Here is a 25,149-nt window from a genome sequence, read left to right on the forward strand (position 1 = left end):
AAAAAAGTTATCATAAAAAACATTTTAGTGCATTTTGGAACAGTTTTTGAGCCAAGAACCATACAGTGAAATTCAGAGACATGCAGAACCCCAAGGATGATAATGTTCCGATCTGGAAGGCACAAATTAGGTTAATTCACTTTAAAATGCAGATGGTGAGGAATTCTCTTCTCTCCCTAGGTAGGACTGGAAGAGTCTTTGATAACGCCGGGAAGCTCCTTCCAGTCAGTATAGTTAATGTCTGTGTGAAACAGATAGAACATATAAGACGTTGTCTTATACCAAGCGAGACAATTGGTCCACCTAGCTTAGCACTGTCTGTACCACAGATGGGGAACCTCTGGCACTGCAGATGTTGCTGGTCTACAGCTGCCACCACTGACCACTGGACATGCTGGCTGGGGTTGATGGTTGTTGGGAGTCCAACAACATCTTGAGGGCCACAGATCCCTCAGTGATCTTTTGTCTGTGAAGGCTGATCCCAGACTTGGGTCTCCAGCTGTTTTTGGACTACAGTTCCTATCATGGTCTTGCTACTGGTCTTGCTAGCTACTGGTCTTGCTAGCTACTGGCCTACTGGTCTTGCTAGCTAGGGATGATGGGAGTTGTCGTCCAAAAACAGCTGGAGACCCAAGTTTGGGAAACACTGCTATAGGGCAAGTGGGGGCACTGCCCCACCAAACTCAGCAAGCCCCAATCTGCCTGCCTTCTTTCTTACAGCCTGTCCATGGGGTGGGACTGCCTGTAAGCCTCCTTCTTAGCCCCAGCTCTGTCTTTGTAGAACTCAGCAGGGAGAACAATGGGGAGAAAGCCAGAATTAGCTGGCTCCACCAAATGTTATTTGCAGACTGCAATGTTCAGGGCACAACTAGAAGCAGTTGGCTCTGACTCTACCTGGCATGTGGGCTCCCTGCTTTCCACCCTTCCAGTCTCTGTAAACACCGCTTGCTACTGCTGCCATTTCTCGTGGCACTTGGGCCACACTGAAGGAGCAGAAGCCTCCTAGACTAGATCTGGGAAGGTCTCCTGAAATGCCGTTTTTAAATTGTAAGAAAACATCCCCCAAAGGTGCAATGGAAGTGGAAGAGACCCAGTTCATGCAGGGATGTACAAGGAATTGCAGCTAAACATATGGCAGAGTTCTAGTTTGATGCTACAGCTGCTTCTCTGCAGAACTATGTACACTGCTGTCAGTTTCGAGCAAGGTTGTCTTCTTCACCTTTTGGCCAGCACATCTTTTATTAATTTAATTGATTGAGCTCTGCCGGCTGCAACGTGCCTGCCTCCTTCGTTCTGCTGTTTGACCATTATTGCAGTTGACAGGTATCTGCAGCAGACCATGCCCTGCGGGCCTGCGCTGAAGTTTTCAACCAACATGAAGTTTGGGTACAGCATATTGCCTTGGTTAGATGCGGCTTTTTGTGGAATTCCATTTCTGGGAATGATTTGCAGCTTCAAGAGGAATGCTTGGGAGCCAAGGGCCGTCCTGTGGGATCCTAAATGGGCCAGTTGTATATTTCAAGAGGTGGAGGTGGTGGGGAAGAGGGCAGGAGCAGGACCTCTTTCCAAATGCACTCCTTTCCTAGAATTCACTTCCTCGCATTGGCAGTCTGCATTGAGATTTAACTCCCATTAAGTATATAGGAAATGGCTTGGCTGGATCAGGCCAAGGGGCCAGAAAGATCATTTCTGCACCTTCCCCTATAGAATCTTGGGATCTGTAGTTTGTTAAGGATGCTGAGAGTTCTTACAAGATCCCTATTCAACTCACAGAGATATAGTTCCCCGAGTGGTTTAACAATAGGAGACTAGAAGTCTGCTAACAAAAGGACCAAGTAGACTTGGCAGGGGAAATGTGTGATTGGTTAGAAATGCCCTTTTCTTGGGGCTTCCCAAAGGGGAGGTCAACATGTAACCTGAGGGCCTATTCTATGTGGCCCTCAACCCTAATTATCTTCATGTAGCAAAGAAAGGGAAACATGGGGGAAAGGATGAAGGGCAGAGAGATACAAAATATATCCTACCCATTTTTTGCTCAAATCTCACCTACTGGTGGTTTTGGCCCTTGACAGGTTACCCTTGGGGAAATATGGTTGCTTAACTATAAAGATCACTGTCTTGCTAGAGAACTAGCATAATAATTCCCCTGAAAGAAATTTATTTGGATGTGCCAGTTTCCTATATGCAGGTTTCGATTTTTTTCATTGGAGAGCATTTTGTTCTATGACCATCACCCATCCCTACAGCCAGAAGGTGCATATTTAAAATCCACCTTAAAGGTAAAGGAACCCCTGACCATTAGGTCCAGTTGTGACCGACACTGGGGTTGCGGCGCTCATCTCGCTTTATTGGCCGAGGGAGCCAGCGTACAGCTTCTGGGTCATGTGGCCAGCATGACTAAGCCGCTTCTGGCGAACCAGAGCAGCGCACGGAAACACTGTTTACCTTCCTGCCAGAGCAGTACCTATTTATCTACTTGCCCTTTGACATGCTTTCGAACTGCTAGGTTGGCAGGAGCAGGGACCGAGCAACGGGAGCTCACCTTCTGATCGGCAACCTTGCCAACCTTCTGATTGGCAAGTCCTAGGCTCTGTGGTTTAACCCACAGCGCCACCCGATCTAAGCTATTCTTGTCCATCACCATCATCACCACCATCCCCATATTTGAAGTTGTTCCAAGACTTCAAAACCTGGGATAAAGTTTGGTGGGGAGAGATTCAGATGTACCCTTATGTCCAATTACTACATTTGAATTTGGTGGGAAATTCCCTGCTCTGCTTCCATATATTAGAAATAGCCAGTGATTAAGCTCACTTGCCTGATTCATTCTAAAGTTAATTAATGGGTGGTTGTTGTTGGTTAGGGACTGGTGTGCAGATGCTTTTGACTTTATCATGGCAGCCGGAGGAGAACAGTCAAGAGTTCATTGCCTAATTCAACTAGCCCCAGCCATACGCCTTGAAGAGCACACTTATCTTCTCTACTATTTCAATAGGACTGTCTGTTTATTTTTCCCTCCGAAGAGCACTTCAAAATGCTTTTGGTTTCTCCACTCACTCTGCAAGAATCCTTTTGTCTGTCTGCCAAACGCCGACAGGAACCTCCTACCCCTTCCACCATCTTTGGCCTTGGAGCCTTCCATAAATCAAAGCAAATCTGTGGTTTATTTTTAAATGCAGCCCTTCTGGAGTGTAATTTCATTAGATTGGCATCCTTTAATTTGGAGTCGCCGCAACAGCTGTTGGTGCCCTTCTTTGTTTCCCCTCTTGTGGATCATGGGCTATGTTGGGTTAACCTGCTGAATAAATACTGTAGAACAACTATTAACTACACAGATCATTAGCAGTGAGGGAGATATTTGATTCGGTCCACAGTTAAAGGCAAACCTATCTTATTCCCGCTTTCTGAAAACATTTACTTAATGTACGAATATCAGGATATTGTCTTCCAGGTCTTGAAAGCTGAAAACTTACTAATAATTTATATATTATTGAATTTATATACCGCCCTATACCTGGAGGTCTCAGGGCAGTTCACAGAACAAAATCAGAATGTAAAACCACAAAATATATAATCAAAATAAAAACAACAACCCAATAACACCCCCCCCCCCGCCACAGAAAACCCACAAATTAAAAGGGCATAGGAATTCTGAATTGTAGCATATTTTGCAGGAGGCATCTGTATTATTTTTGGTTATATGTTCATTCATTAAATAAAGAAATACAAATATTTAAACAACATGGGGAAATGTCTGCACCCAAATCTGTGGATAAGCAAAATTCCCTACCAAAAATGTGTGTGTTGCGAGGAATTTGTGCTGAAATGCTGATGAATGTTCACAATGATTTTTTTTTTAAGTACACCACGAAATGTGGAGAACTTGAACTTACTCTTGGAAAAAATGGGAACATAAGAGAAACTGAAAGCAACACACTTGCCCATTTCTGCTAAACATTATTGGGTGGGTAGGTGTAAACCCATTTAACAGCTTGGTTCCCTTAAGGACCATATTGCATGAGGCATCGGAGACTCCTGACTGGATCCCCCAACCAGCAGTGTAGCGCATGGTTCCCAGTTGACCCCGTTTCCCGGGGACAGTCCCTGGATTTACAAATCTGTCCCCGGACAAAATCCATCCTCGGAATGTCCCCGGATTTAATTTAATGTCCCCGGATTTATATTTTAAGTGTTGTAGATTTATTAGTAGGGAATGAATGTTGCATGATTGGTGCAACGGCACAAGACACATCATATAGGGACTTCCGGTGAGGCAAAATGGCGGGTGCCACGGCAGCAAACAGCTCCTGAAGCCAGCCAGAGCCAACTGCTCTACCAGGCTGGCTCTGGGCTGCTGAGACTGTTGCTGCCGCTTCCGCTGCCACTGCTACTGCCAAGGAAGAACTGGGGATGCCCGGCATATCAACTGTGGAACCACTGACCCTCTCCCCCACGACCCAAATCGAGCCAGGAGCAAGAGCGCCCGGTCACCCGGCTGACTGCCCAGTGGCACTCAGGGGCCAGGAAAACCCCGGAGCTGACACAGGGAGAAGGAGAGAAGGAAGAGAGAGAAAGAGGAAGGAGAAAAAAGAGGGGAGCCCCGACCTTGCCGCTGCTGCTGAGGAGGAGAGGTAGGAGAGCACTGGGAGGGCAAGGACACATGGCTGAGCCCAGGCCTGACCTGAGCCTACTCCACGGTGGCTAGCGCTCCAAGAGAGCAGGCCGGGGCCCAGAGGAAGACCGCATGACAGAGGAGACTACAGAAGAGAAGCTATTACTTCTTTTTTATAAACTTTTTCAAAAATAGCTTTTTTTCTCTTTTCAAAAAACAAAAAAAAAGTGTCCCCGGATTCTTTGAAAAAAATCTGGTAACCTTAGCCATAGCGGCAAGTTCAGAAGTACAGGGTTCCTTCATGAGAGTCAAAGCTCCCAGAATTCCTCACAACTGGATGAGGAATTCAGAATTACAAACTACTGGCCTATACCATCGAGTATAGGAGCCCATGGCTTAGGAGAAAGAGCATACAGAGTCAGGTTCAGAGTGGGGAGACCACAACCTATACTTAAGAAGAAGAAAGCATGTTCGTCTTTTTCTGACTGTGTGGAAGTATGCTGGACATTTGTTTTGACGATGGTGGAAGAGAAGGTGGCCAGATTTGCAAGTGTAGGGTTGCCATACGGCCGGAATTTCCTGGGCGCAGCTGGGATTCAGCCGTATGTAACAGCGCCCGAGCGCAAATTGCTTAAATGTCCGTGAAAATCCGGATGCATGGCAACCCATGTCAGAAGTGAAGATTTTGGTGAATTTCCTTAGAAATAGCTCAAAAACATTTTGCAAAATATGTTCAGCAACTTAGGGCAAACCTAAAGAAAGCTCAATACCTTTTGTGTCCGAATTTTCACTTTTTGAAATACAGTGGTACCTCAGGTTACATACGCTTCAGGTTACAGACTCCGCTAACCCAGGAATAGTGCTTCAGGTTAAGAACTTTGCTTCAGGCTGAGAACAGAAATCGTGCTCCGGTGGCGCAGTGGCAGTGGGAGGCCCCGTTAGCTAAAGTGGTGCTTCAGGTTAAGAACAGTTTCAGGTTAAGAACAGACCTCCGGAACGAATTAAGTACTTAACCCGAGGTACAACTGTATGGCAACCCCATCAAGTCACCTTTTTGAGAGATCTCCAACAGCTCTTACCTGGTTGAATGTAAAATCTGGGCTTGGACCATGCAGGGCATGAGGCAGACAGACCCTTCAAGTGGCAGAGGACACCCAAAGCCCAAACAGGAGACATGAGTGCAAAGGACAGATGGTCGTGCTCTTGGCTTTGTTGGCACAGTGTGCAGATGTGAAATATAAACAGTTCTGTTGCATATGACAATACAAGGCTGGAGTGGGGAGTTATTTGACCTCAACTGTTCCAAGAATGCATGCAAAAGCTGTGTCAAGAACACTCTCTCCCTCTCAAGGAGTTGCGAATTTGTCTCTGGAAGATCCTTGAGAAAGTCAAGTGTTGTGCATAAGACATGCTTCTAAGACGAGTCATGGAAATGAAGTGTATCCCACCGATAGAATATCACTCTTCAAGTTCAAGATTACTTATAATTAGATTTGGGTTTGAATTCCACCTAAAGCAGTTATTGAGGTTCTGCATAGGTAGAATTGTTTTCAAGATGAGCTGTGTTTTTTACACATTCACACACATAAACACACACGCATACAGTTTAAAAGTAACTTCACTGTTCTACCAGATCTGGCTGATCCCTAGTGAAGACATTGCACTGCCATACATGGTCTATTACTGAAAAAAATACAGGCTCCAGATATCCTGAACATATGGTCTGAATTGCAATGCGTCATCTACTTTACCATCTATAGTTGTGCTACTACATGCAGTTAGTGGTTAGTGATTCTCACACTTAACACAAATGCAACTAGCAAAGGTGTGAACAATATCGACTCCAGAGATGCTTCCAAAATTATTTTCTTTTTGATCTGATAGTTTCACTGTTCTGCTCCTATTAGTTCCCTGTACACTTTCTGAGGGATGCGAGTAGTGCTGTGGGTTAAACCACAGAGCCTAGGACTTGCTGATCAGAAGGTCAGTGGGTCGAATCCCCGCGATGGGGTGAGCTTCCGTTGCTCGGTCCCTGCTCCTGCCAACCTAGCAGTTCGAAAGCACGTTAAAGTGCAAGTAGATAAATAGGTACCGCTCCGGCGGGAAGGTAAACGGCGTTTCCTTGCGCTGCTCTGGTTCGCCAGAAGTGGCTTAGTCATGCTGGCCACATGACCCGGAAGCTGTACACTGGCCACTGGCTCCCTTGGCCAATAAAGCAAGACGAGCGCCGCAACCCCAGAGTCGGTCACGACTGGACCTAATGGTCAGGGGTCCCTTTACCTTTAAGCTTTCTGAGATCTGTGGAGGCACATTCCAGGTTCATGAACCTTTTGGGGCCAGTGGGCATGTCTGGCATTTTGAGAAATGGCTGGGGGCGCCCTTCGCACAGTGGCTGCTGTGGAGGTGTGGCGCGTCATAGAAATAGCTGCTCTGCGGGCTTGCTGTAAAGGCTGAAATGTAGCAGCAGCTGAGCAAGTGTGAACGGGAACTGAGCAGAAAGTGTGAACAGTTTCTTGTGCATTGTGGATTTTTGAGGGAAGTGGCCCTGAGACCACATGACTCCGGTCCTGAAAGACCTACATTGGCTCCCAGTATGTTTCCAAGCATAGTTCAAAGTGTTGGTGCTGACCTTTAAAGCCCTAAACAGCCTTGGCCCAGTATAGCTGAAGGAGCGTCTCCACCCCCATCGTTCAGCCCAGAAACAGATCCAGCTCCGAGGGCCTTCTGGTGGTTCCCTCACTGCAAGAAGTAAGGTTACAGGGAACCAGGCAGAGGGCCTTCTCGGTAGTGGCGCCGACCCTGTGGAACGGCCTCCCATCAGATGTCAAGGAAATAAACAACTATCTGACTTTTAGAAGACATCTGAAGGCAGCCCTGTTTAGGGAAGTTTTTAATATTTGACGTTTTATTGTATTTTTAATACTTTGTTGGAAGCCGCACAGAGTGGCTGGGGAAACCTAGCCAGATAGGCAGGGTATAAATAATAAATTATTATTATGTTACTGAGACCTTTCATGAGTGTCACAGGACATAGTGGTGGATGCTCTGGTGTTCACAAGTGCCATGTTGGTGACCCCTGAGCAATTCTAGTATTAATGCTCTCTATGTCATTTGCACTGCTGTCTCTCCCCACTCCTCACTGGGACTTTTCTGCTAACTACACATAGAGTTCTAGGTAATTGTTTTCCCAAGGCCTGTAATGCAAAGCAATCAAAATGAACAAAAGCAAATGGAAAAATGGAAACACATAAGGTTTCGTTTGTTTTTGTTTTCCACTCATTTTCATAGTTTCCATTCTTTTTCATCTTCACATGATCGATTTTCACGGAGAGGTCCCTATGTGCATGACGATCATTTGCAGATGTCCTACCTCCGCCGTTGAAAGCAGAATGCTCCCGAATGCCAGTTGCTGGGAATCACAAGTGGATAGAGCCAAACTTGAGTCTCCAGCTCTTTTTTGGACTACAGTGTTACCTTGGATCTGAAACTTAATCCGTTCCGGAAGTCCGTTCCAAAACCAAAGTGTTCCAAAACCAAGGCTCGCTTTCCCATAGAAAGTAATGCAAAATGGATTAATCTGTTCCAGACTTTTAAAAACAACCCCTAAAACAGCAGTTTAACATGAATTTTACTATCTAATGAGACCATTGACCCATAAAATGAAAGCAATAAACAATGTACTGGGTGTCCATCAATATGAAGATGATATCCAGATCGACTCTGGAGTTGCGGCGCTCATCTCGCTTTATTGGCTGAGGGAGCCGGCGTACAGCTTCCAGGTCATGTGGCCAGCATGACTAAGCCGCTTCTGGCGAACCAGAGCAGCGCACGGAAACGCCGTTTACCATCCCGCTGGAGCGGTACCTATTTATCTACTTGCACTTTGACGTGCTTTCGAACTGCTAGGTTGGCAGGAGCAGGGACAGAGCAACGGGTCCCTTCTTACTTACCCCTAATTTGACTTAGCATTATGTGTCGACCAGGCCCAAGGGTCTCTGCATAACCCCATCATTGCAACCATTACATGTTAGGATTCCCAACAGACATCAGATTGGTATCATTTTGATTGTTACATGCATTTAGCCACATTATCCGCCAGGCCTAGGAGATAAAGGCCAGCTGCCCTCCAAGAGCAGAGCTGGAACCGACGGCTACTTTTCTGAGGTGCCCCGTTGAATGCGATCGCTCTGTTGTAGGTCACAGTCTGTTTCTAATCTTCTGATCAGTCACCAGCGTGCAAGCAGAAACCTTCAGACAAACACATGCTTCACTTCCTTCAAACTGTGTTTAGTGGTTTCTTTTAATCTTTTAAGCTCCCGAGTTTAATCTAGCAGCCGCCATCAGAACTACTTAAGTAAAATGGAGAATAAGAGATAGGAGTTCCCAACTGAAGGACGGCAAATGGGTGTGTGGAGGCTAAATGGTAAGGGGAAGAGCAATCTGTGAGTCTGCTTAACATGTTTCCTTCTTACATGGCATGGAAATTACGCCCAGATGCCTTAACTTGCCATTTCTGTGAGCGCTCTCTCTCTCTCTCTCTCTCTCTCTCTCTCTCTCTCTCTCTCTCTCTCTCTGTCTCGTTTTAAAGAAGCTCTGTGTGGTTTAACCTCTCCCTCACCTATCATCTAAATCAGTGCTCTTCAGCCTTGGGTCCCCAGAGGTGGGTAGACTACAATTCCCATCATGCACAGCCAACGTAGCCCACTATTCAAGGGTGAGGGGTTTTGTAAGTGAATAAATAAATAAGTTATAAATTGCTTCACAGCATAAAGCTATCAGAGTGGTGAAACATAGAAATACAAACTCTATGAACAATAAAATCAATTCAATGAATTATATTTATATATTGAATTCAATTTATATACCACACTATTTGATGTTGTGAACCACTCTTAAATCTATGGGTATAGAGCAATATACATTATTATTATTATTATTATTATTATTATTATTGATTATAATAGTTGTTTGGGGTACCTCGGGTTACATACGGTTCAGGTTACAAACGCTTCAGGTTACAGACTCCACTAACCCAGAAATAGTACCTTGGGTTAAGAACTTTGCTTCAGAATGAGAACAGAAATCGTGCTCCAGCTGCGCAGTGGCAGTGGGAGGCCCCATTAACTAAAGTGGTGCTTCAGGTTAAGAACAGTTTCAGGTTAAGAATGAGACCTCCAGAACGAATTAAGTTCTTAACATGAGGTACCACTGTTCTTTCATTGCACCAGCTGAATTCTCTGGAGCTGCTTCTGGTACAGCCTCCTGTCTCTTTTTATTACTATTGTGATAAGGCACTTTGGGAGAAAGCAACTGTCTGGAAAGTGGGATCAAGCCACTTTATACGAAGAAACAAAGGAGCCGTCGAAGTAGCCTTGTCAACATTTAGACAATAGGCCTGGTAAACAAATGCTGCCTGCCACCCTATTTCACAAATATGAAATGCCACCTTGTCTAACTATTGTAATTCAGGATGTTACCGTTCACTCCAGGGGGTTTCTCTCGAGATGTCATCGGGTGACATGTGAGAAACAGGATACGTGCTGAAAGCTAGACATCGAGATGCACCATGTCACATTACAAGGTCGGCAAGCGATGGCAGGCTTTGGAGAAGAGACCTTAGCAAGCCTTTTTGGAAGCACCATGTAGGGGCAGCCGATGACAGCCAGCAAAGTATTCAGAATCTCCCCCTTTATCTTTAACCCAAACATAACCGTGACTTAACAGGGCGATCGAAGTCCTGGCTGAGGATGTCGGGACCGGGGGCAAGATGGCGGGGTGGGAGCAGGAACGAGAGTCCAGAAGCCAGGGGTCCGAGGGTCAGGAAGCAGGGAGTCATGAAGTCAAGGGTCCGAGGGGCGAGGAGCAAGGAGTCACGAAGTCAGGGGTCTGAGGATCAATAAACAGGGAGTCAAGAAGCCGAGGTTCAAGGATCAGGAAGCAAGAAGCCAAACGCAGCAAAGCAGGAAACGAGTTGCTTTGGCAAAGAGCCAAAGGGAAATGCTGACATTATATCCCTTCCCAGCTCTTGCCACCAGGTGCAGTGAGTTACCAAGCGGCCTCACCTGTGAGGCCGTGCCTTGCCTCTCCAGAACAAAGTTAGGAAGGCCCCAGTTCTGCAGAGTCCTATTGGTCACAGGGCCTGGCTCCTGCCTGCACACCTGACACAGAACTGCAGTTTGCTTGGATTCAGCAGTACACAAAGGGTTTCCCTGGGGTAAGTGCATACTCTCCAACCTTTCTCTGATGAAAATGGGGGTTCCTTCTCCTTCTCCTCCTCCTCCTCCTCCTCCTCCTCCTCCTCCTCCTCCTCCTTCTTCTTCTTCTTCTTCTTCTTCCTCCTCCCCACCCATCTGACTGGGTTGCCCCAGCCACTCTGAGTGGTTTCCAACATATTTATATAAAAACATAATAAAACATTAAACATTAAAACAAGCTTCCCTATACAGGGCTGCCTTCAGATGTCTTCTAAAGGTGGTATAGTTACTTATCTCCTTGGTTTTTTTTGGGGGGGTCACATAACTCCATACCCTCCAACATTTCTCTGGTGAAAATAGGGACTGTCCTAAGGAAAACCAGGGCGTTCGGGATCAAATCAGAAACCGGGATGACTTCTGTAAATCCAGGACTGTTCCTGGAAAATAGGGATACTTGGAGGGTCTGGAAGTGGCTGGGTGAGTGGAAGTGTGGATGAACCTTTTGTCTTAGTGTTTACTTGTGGACGTCAGCAGGTAGGTGATATTTGCTCTGGCTCATGTGGCTGTTGGTCTCCACCCAGCCAGTTCCAGAAGCTAGCAGTACCCCTGCCAAATATTTCTTTGCTCCAAATTCCCCCCACCTGAAAAATGCTTTTCTTTAGAAGTCAGGGACGCGGTAGGGGGGCTTCCATAGACACATCTGTGTGTGACGTTTTAGCAAGGATCATTCTCTTCCTTATAATAATCGCCTTGCAGCGCATGACAGATCTAGTTCCACTAGACTGCGACTATCACAGCTCTTCATGCTATGAGGGTTTTAAGGAAGGAGAAAATATATAAATTGGGGAGGGGGGGAGAGAGAGAACATGGTGCAGCAAGACTCTGGATTATGAAGAGTAATCTAATCTTTCCGTTCGTCAAACAGATTTTTTTGAGTACATGGATACAGCTTACTTGCTTCTTAAGGCAGGGCTCTCAGATCTGCTTGTAGTTTACTCTGTAATACTATGTGGATTTGTGTGGATTTTCCAAGTAAATGCATTATGTATATGGCTTACAGATTGCTTAGACTGTCTGCATCAATAATTAAAGCGGTATTATGAGGGATGATGGGAAGGAGAGCTCCATTTTCTGCCTATATTCAAGGCATGAAAAACATAGCTCCTCATTTTTATTTTTGGTGGGGGAGTATTTCTCCCTCATTCTGAGTTCAGTCTCCTTCCATCTCTTAGAGGAAAGGACAAATATGACCATTTCAGTTTCTCTCATTCATTTTTTCCCAATGTTAGAGTCGTTTCTTCACATTTCTGGAGGAATTTACCTTTCGTAAAAAGACACCCTCATGAACGCGCATCATAATTATGTCATTTCCGTCACTGCCATCATCATACTTGATTTATTGACCAACTTCTAAACTACCATCTCAAGGTGATTTACATATAAGCAAATTAAAAACGAGTATTTTTTGTGCAGTTTTCTCCTTAAATCCACATTTTTTCTATGCAGTTTTGCCGAATATACACAATTTTGCAAAGCGCTTTCCCGTAATAAAAAAGCCTTTGTTGTTTTCACCAATGAATGAATTATTATGCACATTTTAGCATATGCACTTTTTGCACAGTTTCCTTGGCTGGAGAATAGCACCGAAAAAGATCCAGTAAAGTGCAATTTTCAAAGGGTGGGTATATTTGGGTTTGTGCTCTGTTCTGGGAGTGGCAGATTAGGCAGGCTCATCTTTAAACAAAATGTGAGTCAAATCATAGAATCATAGAGAACCACAATGTGCCAGGCCTTTCTTTTTTTAAAAAAATACATTTTTTATTAATTTTTACATAAAGTTTCCAAAAAACATACGTCATATTTTCTTACCTTATACAATGTTTTGGACTTCCATCAACCACATTTGAAGATTTTTCAATCTTTATCACTTAATCTGCATTTCATTAGTTTTACTATTACTTTTAATAGTCCTTCACTAATAATTCTCTTCATGCTATTCTCTGCAATATTTCACATAGTCCTCCTTACAAAACTTCTTGCAGTCCTACTAGCGTAATCTGTTGATTACAATTGCTTTTCAAATAATTCACATATTTACTCCAGTCCTCTGAGAATCTCTGATCCCGCAAGTTTCGAATCCTTCCTGTCATTTTATCTCATTCTGCATAGTCCATTAATTTCGTCTGCCATTCTTCTTTCATCGGTAGTTATTTTTATTTCCATTTCTGTGCCAATAGTACTCTTGCTGCCATTATTGCATATAAAAATAGTTTATTATCCTGTCTGTTAATATCCTCCCCAAGTAGAAATGCTTCTGGTTAGACCTTTTGTCCATGTAGCTCCTTAATGTCTACACTGACTGACAGTGACTAAGGTTTCAGACAAGCGGGTCTCTCCCAAACCTGCCTGGAGATGCCATGGTTAAAACCTTGGGCCTTCTGCGTGCAAAGCAGATGCTCTCCTACTGCGCTACGGCCCTTCCCTATGCAGTGCCAGCGAGATCCCAGCCATCTGAACACAGGACATATGTGCAATAGAACTGCTACCCCCTTCTGATTCTCAACAACTGGTGAAGAGATTCACGCTGCCTGCGATTCTGGAGGGAGCTCACAGCCATTGTGATGAGCAGCCATCGGTAGCTTTAACATGTCTCATCTCCTCTACAGGCCATCCATGGTTTTTCTTATTCTTTTTTATTATTACAATTTTATTGAGACTTTTCAACATGCAGTAAAAAACAGAAACAAGAAATAAGAAAGGCAGAGAGTGAAACGAAGAGCAAACAAAGAGGTGAAAGAATAAAGAAAAATGAAAGAGCCATTCATGTTGTTTCTCTATCTCAGTAGGGACGTGGGTGGCGCTGTGGTCTAAATGACTGAGCCTCTTGGGCTTGCCGATCAGAAGGTGGGCGGTTTGAATCCCCACGACAGAGTGAGCTCCTCTTGCTCTGTCCCAGCTCCTGCCTACCTAGGCGTTCGAAAGCACACGAGTGCAAGTAGATAAATAGGTACTGCTGTGGCGGGAAGGTAAACGGTGTTTCCGTGCGCTCTAGTTTCTTTCTTTTTATTTTACCTTTTATCTCAGTCATTGACAGTACCCTTTGAATGACTGTCTAAATCAGGGCTGGAAACCTGTGACCCTTCCATATACTTTTGGATTTCAACTCCCATCCGCTGCAGTCAGTCTGGTCAATTTTCAAGCATGATGGGGAGCTGAACTCCAGTAATATATAGAGGGCCGTAAGTTTCTCTTTCCCTGGTGTAAACTTGGACAGTGTCAGCAGGATACAGCTCACCTATTTGATTTTACATGGACAACCATTACACAGACTCACTGGTAGATTTCTATGTGATTTATGTTTCTGGGTCTCCTGAGGACAGAGATCCCAGAGTGCTTTTGTTCATTGTTTCAGAGACAGCTGAATTCATTCCTCCTTCCTACTCATTCTGGCTTTGTTCCCTGGCTTCCTGCATATGCATAGGATCATAGTTTGGTTCAGGAACTGAGCAGGAATAAGAGTATGGATGCATAAAATGCAGTGGGGAAGAATCCATTGATCCCAGACTCACAGAATTGTAGGGTAGAATTGAGCATCATAGAATTGTAACGTTGGAAGAGATCCTGAGGATCATCTAGCCCAACCTCCTGCAATGCAGGAATCTCTTTTTTTCAATTTTTTTCTTCTTCTTTAAACATACACTTATAATACACATATGTCACATAATTACCTTTAGCTCTGCCGAGCTTCCGACCTCCCTCCACCCCTTCGGCAAGTATCTTATGTTTCCTTACACCGCGTATTCTATTACAGTGGTAACTCGGGTTACATACGCTTCAGGTTACAGACTCCGCTAACCCAGAAATAGTACATCCGGTTAAGAACTTTGCTTCAGGATGAGAACAGAAATCGTGCGGTGGCAGTGGGAGGCCCCATTAGCTAAAGTGGTGCTTCAGGTTAAGAACAGTTTCAGGTTAAGAATGGACCTCCGGAACGAATTAAGTACGTAACCAGAGGTACCACTGTAATTCAACTTTATATCTGCCATACGTTGTGAGAGTTATTCCAGTCCTGCCAGTGTTTTAAAGGTTTTACAGTTACCTCTTATGTACACCATAAATTTACTCCAGCTTTCTTGAAACTTCTGTTCATCCTGGTCTCGAATTCTTCCCGTCAATCTGGCCAGTTCTGCATGACTCATCATCTTGACCTGCCATTCCGCAATGGTGGGTATTACTTCTGTTTTCCAGTTCTGGGCCAGCATAATTCTTGCTGCAATGCAGGAATCTCAGCTAAAGCACCCCTGGAAGATGGCCATCCAACCTCTGCTTAGAAACCTCCAAGGAAGGAGAGTCCACCACCTTCTGAGGGAGTCTATTCCACTGTTGAACAGGTCTTGCTGTCAGAAATTTCTTCCTGATGTTTGATCAGAATCTCTTTTGTTCTAACTTGAAGCCATTGGTTGAAGTCCTACCTTCCAGAGCAGGAGAAAACAAGCTTGCTCCATCTTTAGGATATTTGATATTTAAGATATCACATTTTTCTGAATTTTGCAATGCAGTTCTCAAGCAGACTAATGAGTACAAATATATATGTATGCACATACCGGGGTCAGAGTGTCTATCAAAAAGCTTATATTGGTGAAAATAACATTACGTCAGGAGAAAGTGCTTTGCAAGATGATGTACCTTAGCCAAAATTGCACACGAAAAGTCTATATTAGGAGAAACTTGCACTAAAATGCTGGTGGTTTTTAAAGAGGTCTTTTTAAAAACAGATAGATAAATTGCAAACTGATACAGAAATGTGGAGAGCTGAGCTTGAGAATGGCAACATTTTAAACAGAGAGAAACTGAAAATGATGATTCATCCATCCGTAAACTCTGCACATGAGAGAACTTATCTCACTAGGTAGTCAGTATGAGTCTTCTGGAATGGGGCAGCCTTGAAATCCAATCAATTTACCAAGTTGAAGAACACACATGAAGGTAGCACTGAATCTGGGACGAAAGCCAGAGCTCCTTGTAGTTGCTGAACCTTCTTCTAAGAATCGATCCTAGTGGATTTAATCCATAACGTTAAGTAGTGCACGGTTCTCTTAATAAACCTCATCATTCTTCGGGAAAACACTGTAGATGTTTACAGGGGATTTAGGGAAGGCATATGGTTTTATTCTCTCTAATTATGGTATAATTCCACTTCCACCTTCTATTTAGCAAGAAGGCAAAGGGATCTGCATTGCTCTTGTGTTCCTGAAATGATGCAGCAATTAGGAAAATGCTACAAAAAACAATTGTGATTGAAACATTGGGTTTGGTTTTCTCAGGGCTAGAGCGGAGTCCTTGATTTATCTGTCACCCACCCACCCTCCCTTTTCTTTTTCTTCTCTTAGCCGTTTCACATAACCTTAAAGACCAAAAATTTGTCCCCCTTAAAAGTACGTGTACAGCATTCTTTAAAGCAAAAATCGGTGATGGCCATTAGCCTGAAACATTTTAAGAGGGGATTAGACAGATTCATAGAATCATAGAGCTGAAAGGGACCACAGTGGTTATTTAGTCCAACCCTCTACAATGCAGGAATCTTTTGTCCAATGTAGAGCTCAAACCCATGACTCTAAGAGTCTCATGCTCTACTGACTGAGCATGAGATAGCTATCACAATACCAGCCTCTCCTTGCCCCCTTCTTGATTCCATGTTTAATGTGGGTTCTAAACCCTGATTTAGGTAGGCAACCTAAGGCCTGGGGGCCGGATGCGGCCCCATCGCCTTCTTAATCCGGCCCATGGACGGTCTGGGAATCAGTGTGTTTTTACATGAGTAGAATGTGTCCTTTTATTTAAAATTCATCTCTGGGTTATTTGTGGGGCATAGGAATTCATTCATATATATTTTTTCAAAATATAGTCCGGCCCACCACATGGTCTGATGGACGGTGGACCAGCCCACGGCTGAAAAAGGTTGCTGACCGCTGCCCTAATTGATACATAGGGCAATAATATTATTTCTTGTTTCAACTAAGCACATGTCAATTCACCCTGCATTGCAAGGGGTTGAAATAGATGACCACCATGGTCCCTTCCAACTCTACAATTCTGTGAATGAATCCTGACAGCAGATCTGGTGATGATTCTCCACAAGGTGCTTGTACAGGGGGTTGCCTTGAGTGTCTCTTGCGGCTTGTCTCTGATGCATAGCTGCTGCCTTTGATACCTGTACACCAGAGGAGAGCTGTCACGGTCACTCACAACTCCTGGTACAAACCCTTTGTGGCAAATTGTCACCAGATCTGCCACCAGCCTCCAGGGAATGGATCCAAAGTGTTGAAATGTTTCTAACATTCGGTTACGGATTCCAAAAAAGCATTATTATAAAGCCAACAAAATGAAACAAAATGCAAGGGGCATTCATACCCGTTAAGGATTAAAAGCAATAATTATTATGGGTTTATGAGCTACTTGTGGGTTGTAGCCCACATTTTGGGGGGAAATGCATTAGGGCAAGCGGGGCACTGCCCCACCTGATTTGATCCGCCTGCAGCCCCCTTCCACCTACCTGCTGTTCTTTTATGTGTTTGCTTCTTTATTTGGTTATTGGTTATACTTATATCCCGCCATTCCTGCAAGGTATACATGGTTCTCTTCCTCCCCATTTCATCCTTACAACAGGTTAGAGTGAGAGGCAGTGACTGGCCCATGGCTCTGTTTCCCAGTTCAAGGGCACTTATCTTCAGCTGAACAGAAAGATTTCTGATTGTGGAAGAAATTTAAAGAATATTTAGCTAAATATTGTTATATAAGATAAATAGGAAATTCTTGGAAATAATAAATAGGCTTAGGGGTAGAATTAGAATACAGTGGTGCCTCGCAAGACGAAATTAATCTGTTCTGCGAGTCTCTTCGTCTTGTGGTTTTTTCGTCTTGCGAAGCACGGCTATTAGCGGCTACTAGCAGCTTAGCGGCTATTAACGGCTTAGCGGCTTTAAGAAAAAGGAAACAAACCTGCAAGAACTCGCAAGACGTTTCGTCTTGCAAAGCAAGCTCATAGGGAAATTCGTCTTGCAAAGCACCTCAAAAAACCCTTTTCGTCTAGCGGGTTTTTGTCTTGCGAGGCATTTGTCTTGCGGGGCACCACTGTATGTGATAGTACATATTAAGGATTAAAATATTACTAAAGGAGAGGTTAGTAAATGAAAGGAGTTAATATTATTGGAAATATGAATTTGGAGAACTGTTATATAGGTGATATAATGAAATTCAGTTGGAGGGGATTCAAGGAAGTCAGTTATCAATGTAATGAGAATTAGGTATTTGAAGAATCAATTTTTCTTTGTGTTTAATTTATTGTAGTGTAATGTGTGTGTTTTTGTGTGTGTGTTTTGTTATGTCATTTTTGTGATAAATGTGGAAAATCAATAAAAATCTTTGGGGGGAAAAGAGAGAAAGATTTCTGATTGTGATAGAAAAGAGAACTTGAAACACCCCATGCAGCTTTAATTGTCTCCAAGGCGCTCTGAGAGGCAAGCTAGAAGGCACAACCATTTGGGACGTGACAGTCTAGCGGAGCGGATGGATGGCTTCTTGATTTGTGTGGTCATTTGGTATGCACGTGGACAGGCCTGTTAACAAGCTAGGGTGATTGATCTAGCTGAAGCCGGCCTATTGTGCGATGGTTGCATTTTGGCATAGACAATAGCCGCTGTAAGAAGAGAAAACAAACAAGTTTTCAGGGGGAAATGCTGACATGGGGAAGCTTTGAAACAAACAAGGGTGTTATTCTCAAAGCCGTGAAGATAAAACGCCCCACTGAGAATTGAGCTGTGATATTTCCCCATGCGCAGACAGAATGGCTGCTATTCACAATCCATTTAATCCTGAGTATTCCTATTAGACTTGCTGTAAGTGTGTTGTGTTATGTTGCAGTTTCCTGAGCATAAATACTTGGGGGGCGGGAGGGAGATGCAAAGAACATTTCCCTATACCAAGCCAGGCCATTGGTCCATCTAGCTCAGTAAATAATAGAACCAAAGAATTTTAGAGTTCCTAAAATGACTGGCAGTAGCTCTCAGTGGCTCTCAGGCAAAGTTCTTTCCCTGCTGTACCTGGAGATATTGGGGATTTAAAACAAACCAACAAATTTACAGTGTTCATAGCCCACTCTTCATTGAATATTTGCAAAGATTACAAAGTCATATAAGCAGCTCCAATAAATAGCAAGTGAACAATTCTGTTGTTAACGGAGAAATCCAAGGGCTCCCTTGGCCAAAATAACAAGGACACCAGCCAGGAATACCAGAGCAAAACAGCAGCCAGTAGGCTTGTTCTTTATTGAAGACTGTCGTGACAGGACTCCCACCTGCCACCAGGTGAAACAAAATGGAAACCCAGAACAAAAGAAGACCCCAACTTTTATTAGCTACTAATCCCCCAAGCTGCACCCCTAGAACTACATCACAACTACATCATGACTACATCATTGACACATCACAAAAAGGGAGGTTGAGGGAGGAGTTGTGGCGGTAACCTGAGTATCTTGTCACCTGGCTGGTTCCTCCTTTCCCCCTCCCCATGAGTCATTTCCAGAGGACAAAGAGTTTCCTGCCCCCAGAGGGAAGATCTGATCATTGTCCTTTGTTCCAGTCCATGTTGAATCCACTCCCATATGCAAGTCCTTTGTGACTTTGATGGTCTTCTGTTTGGGACCATCAAGGTTGTCGTGCCAACTGGGTAGGGCTCCTGAGTACGTGTTGGTACGCTTAAGGGATTATGGCCATCCTGTATCAAACTGTCCCCCTTTGATAGTCCTTCCTTCATGGAGCAAAATAAAAGTGGACCGGTGTAAATCCGATGTACGGTTGATTTGCTATGAATTTATAACAGAAACGTCACGTATGTCGTGTGTGTGTGTGTGTGTGTGTGTGTGTGTGTGTGTGTGTGTGTGTGATGTTTGTACAAACTGAATGATTGGGGGGGGTGTTCCTGCAACACTGTCAAAAGGGAAAGAAGCAAAATTACTATGACAAAAAATAATAATAATTCCAATTTAGCCAAAGACCTATGTAAAATAACCAAACCCAAGATGTTTAAACAGATTAAACAAGCAATGGGCTCTTAAGTAACAGTTCCCATCCTGTTTTCCCCACTTACGGCTGCCCACTCACTTCTCCTCTGTCTCTCACATGAAGAGGGCTCCATTCTGTGGACACCCACTGGCTCCCTCCAGCCCTGCAGTCAAGGTTTTATTATTTATACTGTCTGGTGTTGGAGCAACTTAGCCTCTTTCACTTCCCACCCTCCCCAACCCATCTAGGCTTTAACCCCGAGTGGCATGCATCCGCAAGTGAGAGCCAATTCTAGGTAGAACCCCCTACCTCCAGTTTTGTTCTCCTGTCCTACAAGGGCAACACAACCAAGAAGGAAGAAGCTGCCAGGCATTGCAGCCCCCAGGACTGGGTGCTAGTAAGAAGGCAGGCAGGTGAGGGAAGGCTTTATACCCTAATGGACTGGCCTCCACCCAGAAAGAAACCTAGAGACCAAGTGCTATGAGGAAAGGCTGAATGTTTATCCCACAGAAGAAATCCTTAAAAGATAAAGCATAGCTCTATTTGGACATTTGAAGGTGATGGAGCACATTTGGTCTTCTGTTGAGCTTGAAGCAGTGGGTTCAAATTACAATAAGGTGGATTTTGACTAGACATTAAGAGCATCTTGCTGTGCTGTTCAACCGTGTAACGGTCTGCCTTGGGAGGTAATGGGCTCTCCTTGGCTGAAAGTATTTTAAGCAGGAATTGGACAGCCAACGTATCCGGGGTAATGTCCAATTGATAAGTTCATGGAGCAGAGAATTGGACCAGAAGACTTCTGAAGCCCCTTCTAAGCCTACAATTCTAGAGCCTTATGACACAACCAACCTAAAGCATTCTTTTCACTGGTGTTTTGCAGGCAACATATAATATACGCCCAACCTTTATTTTAGGTGTGTGTGTGTTTTTGGCATTGTTTACATATGATATGTATTTTGGTTCTTGGCCAATGCAGGATGCTTGCTGTGAACTTTAGAGTCCTCACACCCACAGGTATCAAGGATGACCTCTTACCTTTTTATTGCATTAAGCTGCTGTTTCGCTTTTCTGTGTTTTCTTTTTGACACTGTGGGCCATATTCAATGAAATTGTTGTGCTAGCAGAAGCCAGTGCAATGTTTTCTGCTAGTGCAACCAGTGCCGGATTTAAGTATAAGCTAAACAAGCTATAGCTTAGGGCCCCGCTTTCTTGCCCCCCCCCCCATTTTCACTCTTAATATACTTCTTAATTGTATTTCAGTTCAACAATTACTTTGATAAAATACATATTATGTGCAAATGGCTTTAGATACCTATTAGGTCCATAAAGTACCATATAGCATATATTCAACACAAAAAACAGCGACAATTTGTTGTTGACAAAGGACAGCTGGACATATAAAGGGCCCCATTACCTTCAGTAGCTTAGGGCCTCATCAAACCTAAATCCGGCCCTGAGTGCAACTCTCCCTCCCTCCCTCTCCTCCCTCTGTGGCCTCCAAATATCAGCTCTCGAGGGTTGGGAAGACCCCCAGAACAGCACATGGAAAGGGGAGATTGCTCCATCAACAAAAACATATTTTGTTTTGCTTGCCTGAGGGAACAATCTCCTTTGCACTATGGTGAATACAACCCCGGTAGTTTGTTAAATGCATTTAGTTGCTTTAAAACTCCCAGAAAAAAATGCTCCCCCCCCCAAGTGTTTCAAATGAAATTAAATTCCACAGGACTGTATTTGGTCCTGCTAGCTTCCTAGTTGCAGTCCTGTCTAGTGAAAAGGCATGAAACGAACCTCTTTTGGTTGACTGTCACCATGATTCAGAAAAAAATGAAAGTTGGGGCAGGGAGCCAGATAACATGTGGTTGCTAACTTTGGGTTAAAGCTTCAAGTTAAATTACTATTAAATAAAATGCTATAAATATATGTTGCCTTCCACTCTGTTGTCAGTGTGCTATTGTTTACTAGTCTGCTGTAGTGTGGAAGGCTTTTATCAGTCATTTTAATATATATTTCATGTGAGCTGCTTAGAGCTTTTGATGGTTAAGCGGTATAAAAATCTTGCTAAATAAATAAATAAATAATAATAATAATAATAATAATAATAATAATGAGAATTTAGGGAGCCACCCTACAGGCACGTTGACTCATATTTCCCTGTTCGGCAAGCATTTTAGTTCCCTCTGGTTCCATAGAGGAGAGGACTTCAAGGGTTGCAATTACGTTTGATCTAAGGGGACTTCTTCCACTGACAGCCAGGGGTTAATCCCATGCCCACTTCCCGAACAGATCTGACTCCCCAAGGCATGCTGCTATGAGCCCCTGACTTAATGATCCTGCCCAGAAGATCCCCAGCCAATCATGACTCATCTGGACTTAAGAGGGAGGAGCTCCAGGCTTAGAGGGAGTGGCTTAGAGAGAGGCAGAGAGAGGTAGCCTCGCCACCTCTTTTATTGCCATTAAACCCAGGCTAGGGTGATGTTCATTATTTACTCTTGGGCTGCAATGTACTGGGATATAAAAGACGTTTTCTCAAAACGGGAGGCATATTGAAGGATGCCAGAAGCACGGCAGGGAGGGCGGGTAATGGACCTCACACCATTCCTGTGATGGCATTTGGAATACAAAAGATTTGACTGCAGAATTGGGAAAGAGATGGTGGCTTTCTGCTTAAGAGGCTTTATAGTTTCTCGGCTATATTTAGGCCTGTAATCTTTTTTTCTTCTTCCTCCTCTCCTCTCCTTTTGAAGTAGAGGAAGAGGTTTTTCGCTGGGCAGGAACCTCCTTCTCTGCTCCCCACGCTTTGTTGTTGTTTATAGGAAAGGTGGTAGGGATCCGGACGCGGCGAGTGCAAAGGGTTAAACCCGCCACCGTGGGCTCTCCAAGCAGGCCAGCCAAAAGCCGCTCAGCCTTTGGTTGTCAGAATAATGTTTAGCCAGGTGTTAATCTGTGTCTGGAGGGGGAAGCGATGGAATTCATTATTCATTTCGCCAGGGGAGGTCACGGTCCTGGGTGGCTGCCAGCTCTGAAGCCAGCCTCTTGGATTTACTGACATGTGCCACTTGTGATGAATGCAGCTTGCGGTCCGTTTGTGGAAGTGTCTTGTCAGGCAGCCAAGTCAACAGAGGAGCACAGACGGAGGCATTTTGGACAGCAGCTACAGGGAGGCAAAATCCAGCGTTCCTTCAGCGAGGGTGCAGAGCTATCAAGCTGAAAGCGAGAATTTATTTCCCATTCCCTTTTCTTCCTTCCTTTTTCTCCCTTCCTCCTCCTCTTCTTTTTTTAAAAAAACATTCTGCCGTTCGAGAGAGCCCTTGGGATCCTTTTTTTAAAGGAGGAAAAAAACATTGCTGGTATCTTTTTTTGGAGGGGAAAAAAAGCTTACCTGAAAGTCAGAGACGATGATCAAGTCGAGCTGGTTCTACGTAAAATTCAAGTATGCAGAAAAGGTATGTGAAGCTGATATATTTCCTTCCTGGGAGGAGAGGTGCATGTGGGCATCTTTCCTGCACAGATCCCACTTTTAGACAGGTATTCCTGGTCACTCGTGGTCCTCAGTGCTGCCTTGAAGTTTCAAAGCCGCATGTGTTTTCCTTGGCTATGGTCATTCTTGGGCTGAAATCTGTACAAAGGCTTGGAAGTCTGGCAATCTGACTTGCTTGCGAGTAACGCAGGAAAACGTTAGGTCTGGTTTGTGACCCGGTTTCTTTGAAATAGCCACAGGAAAGAAGTGTGTGTATATTTCCTGCAAGAAGAGAAAGGAATATTTTATTCTGTGCAGTTGTTGGAGAAGTAAAAGTTCTGTAGCATGGCAGTGAGGTGTCAGAAACAAAAATGCTGGTTTTCATTTTATTTTGTCGAATAGCTGAGCGGGGGATCTCCACCTATCTATTTATCTAGAGTTCCTTTGGGGGCAGAACCATATTCCATGGGTCAAATACAGAGACCAAAATTGCACCATCTCCCTTGCCATGGCCATCATTTTGATTCTTTCCAGCTGGACAACTTATCTAGTAATGTTACATGCCAAGGTTGTTGTTGTTGTCATTGTTGTCTTGTTTTGTTCTCTTGCTACACTCCATGGCTCTGCATGACTGTGAACACTAGAAGCTAGCTTATAGCAAGTCAGATCGTTGGTCCAACTAGCTCAGTACTGTCTACACTGACTGGCAGCCGCTGTCCAGGTTTCAGACAGGGGATTTTTCCAGCCCTACCTGGAGATACCAAGGTTTGAACCTGGGGCCCTCTGCTTGCGAAGCAGATAATCTAACTACTGAACTGTGGTCCTGTGACCCATTGGATACCCTCTTCCATATGGCTTGGGGCTGCTTCAAGCTAGAGACTTGGTTGTGTGGTGGCCCAATCAAATTGGTCGACTGAGGACTTGTTCTTGCTCTCATCTGTTTTGCCATCTTTGGAGGGCTGGGACAGATTTTACTTTTGCAAAAGACCAGGTAGTGTTGTGAGAGGGAGGTTGCTCCCCTGCTACCATGTTTACTTCTTGGGTGGCTGGTATGGATCGTTTGGAGTCATTTTGTTCATCAGTCACCTTCTGTGGGGCACCTTGATTGACAAATTGTGGGATTAGTTTTGGGATCTGGAAGCTGAGGGTAGTCTTGAGAATACAGTGGTACCTCTGGTTACATACTTAATTCGTTCTGGAGGTCCATTCTTAACCTGAAACTGTTCTTAACCTGAGGTACCACTTTAGCTAATGGGGCCTCCCGCTGCCACTGTGCTGCCGGAGCATGATTTCTGTTCTCATTCTGAAGCAAAGTTCTTAACCCGAGGCACTATTTCTGGGTTAGCAGAGTCTGTAACCTGAAGCATCTGTAACCCGAGGTACCACTGTAGTCCCTTGGCTTCAAGCATCGTACAGGAATAATGATCGCTAAGGTGTCTGCCTGTTGCCCTCCATCCAGGGAAGACATTCAAAGTCTAGTTTGAATTGGAAAAGGAAGTCTTTCTCCAGCGGAGGCTGGTCCATTCTGGCACATGGGGGCACTGCCCTACCATCTCTGAAGGGCTGTAACTCAGTGATGGAGTACATTGCTCTGTACACAGAAGTTTCCAGGTTCAGTCCTTGACTTCTCCAGGTAGGACTGGGGGAGATCTCTGCCTGAAATCCCTGAGATCTGCTACCAACCATTGTAGGCAATACTGAGCTAGATGAAGGACCTGGCTCAGAATAAGGCTCCTTCCTAGGTTCTTAACTTCAGGCTTAATTCTTCCCAAGTGCTGGTTCACCAGTGGAGGCTGGCCCATTAGGATTGGGCATTGCCCCATC

At 44.4% G+C, this 25,149-nt stretch overlaps 1 protein-coding gene across 10 annotated transcripts in view; it reads left to right on the forward strand.

The window, feature by feature from the left end:
• AUTS2 (activator of transcription and developmental regulator AUTS2) overlaps positions 1-25,149 on the forward strand; it is a 680,474-nt gene that overhangs the window by 148,823 nt on the left and 506,502 nt on the right. Inside the window, exon 1 of one of the 10 annotated variants that reach the window (XM_028707722.2) lies at positions 22,844-23,311. The exons of the other annotated variants lie outside the window; for them this stretch is intronic. Coding sequence (XP_028563555.2) covers positions 23,264-23,311 — 48 coding nt within the window. The 5' untranslated portion in view covers positions 22,844-23,263. Of the gene's footprint in view, positions 1-22,843; positions 23,312-25,149 lie in introns of those variants that run through there. 10 annotated transcript variants of the gene reach the window in all.

This window comes from Podarcis muralis, chromosome 15 (assembly GCF_964188315.1).
Source record: "Podarcis muralis chromosome 15, rPodMur119.hap1.1, whole genome shotgun sequence".
NCBI lineage: Eukaryota > Metazoa > Chordata > Lepidosauria > Squamata > Lacertidae > Podarcis > Podarcis muralis.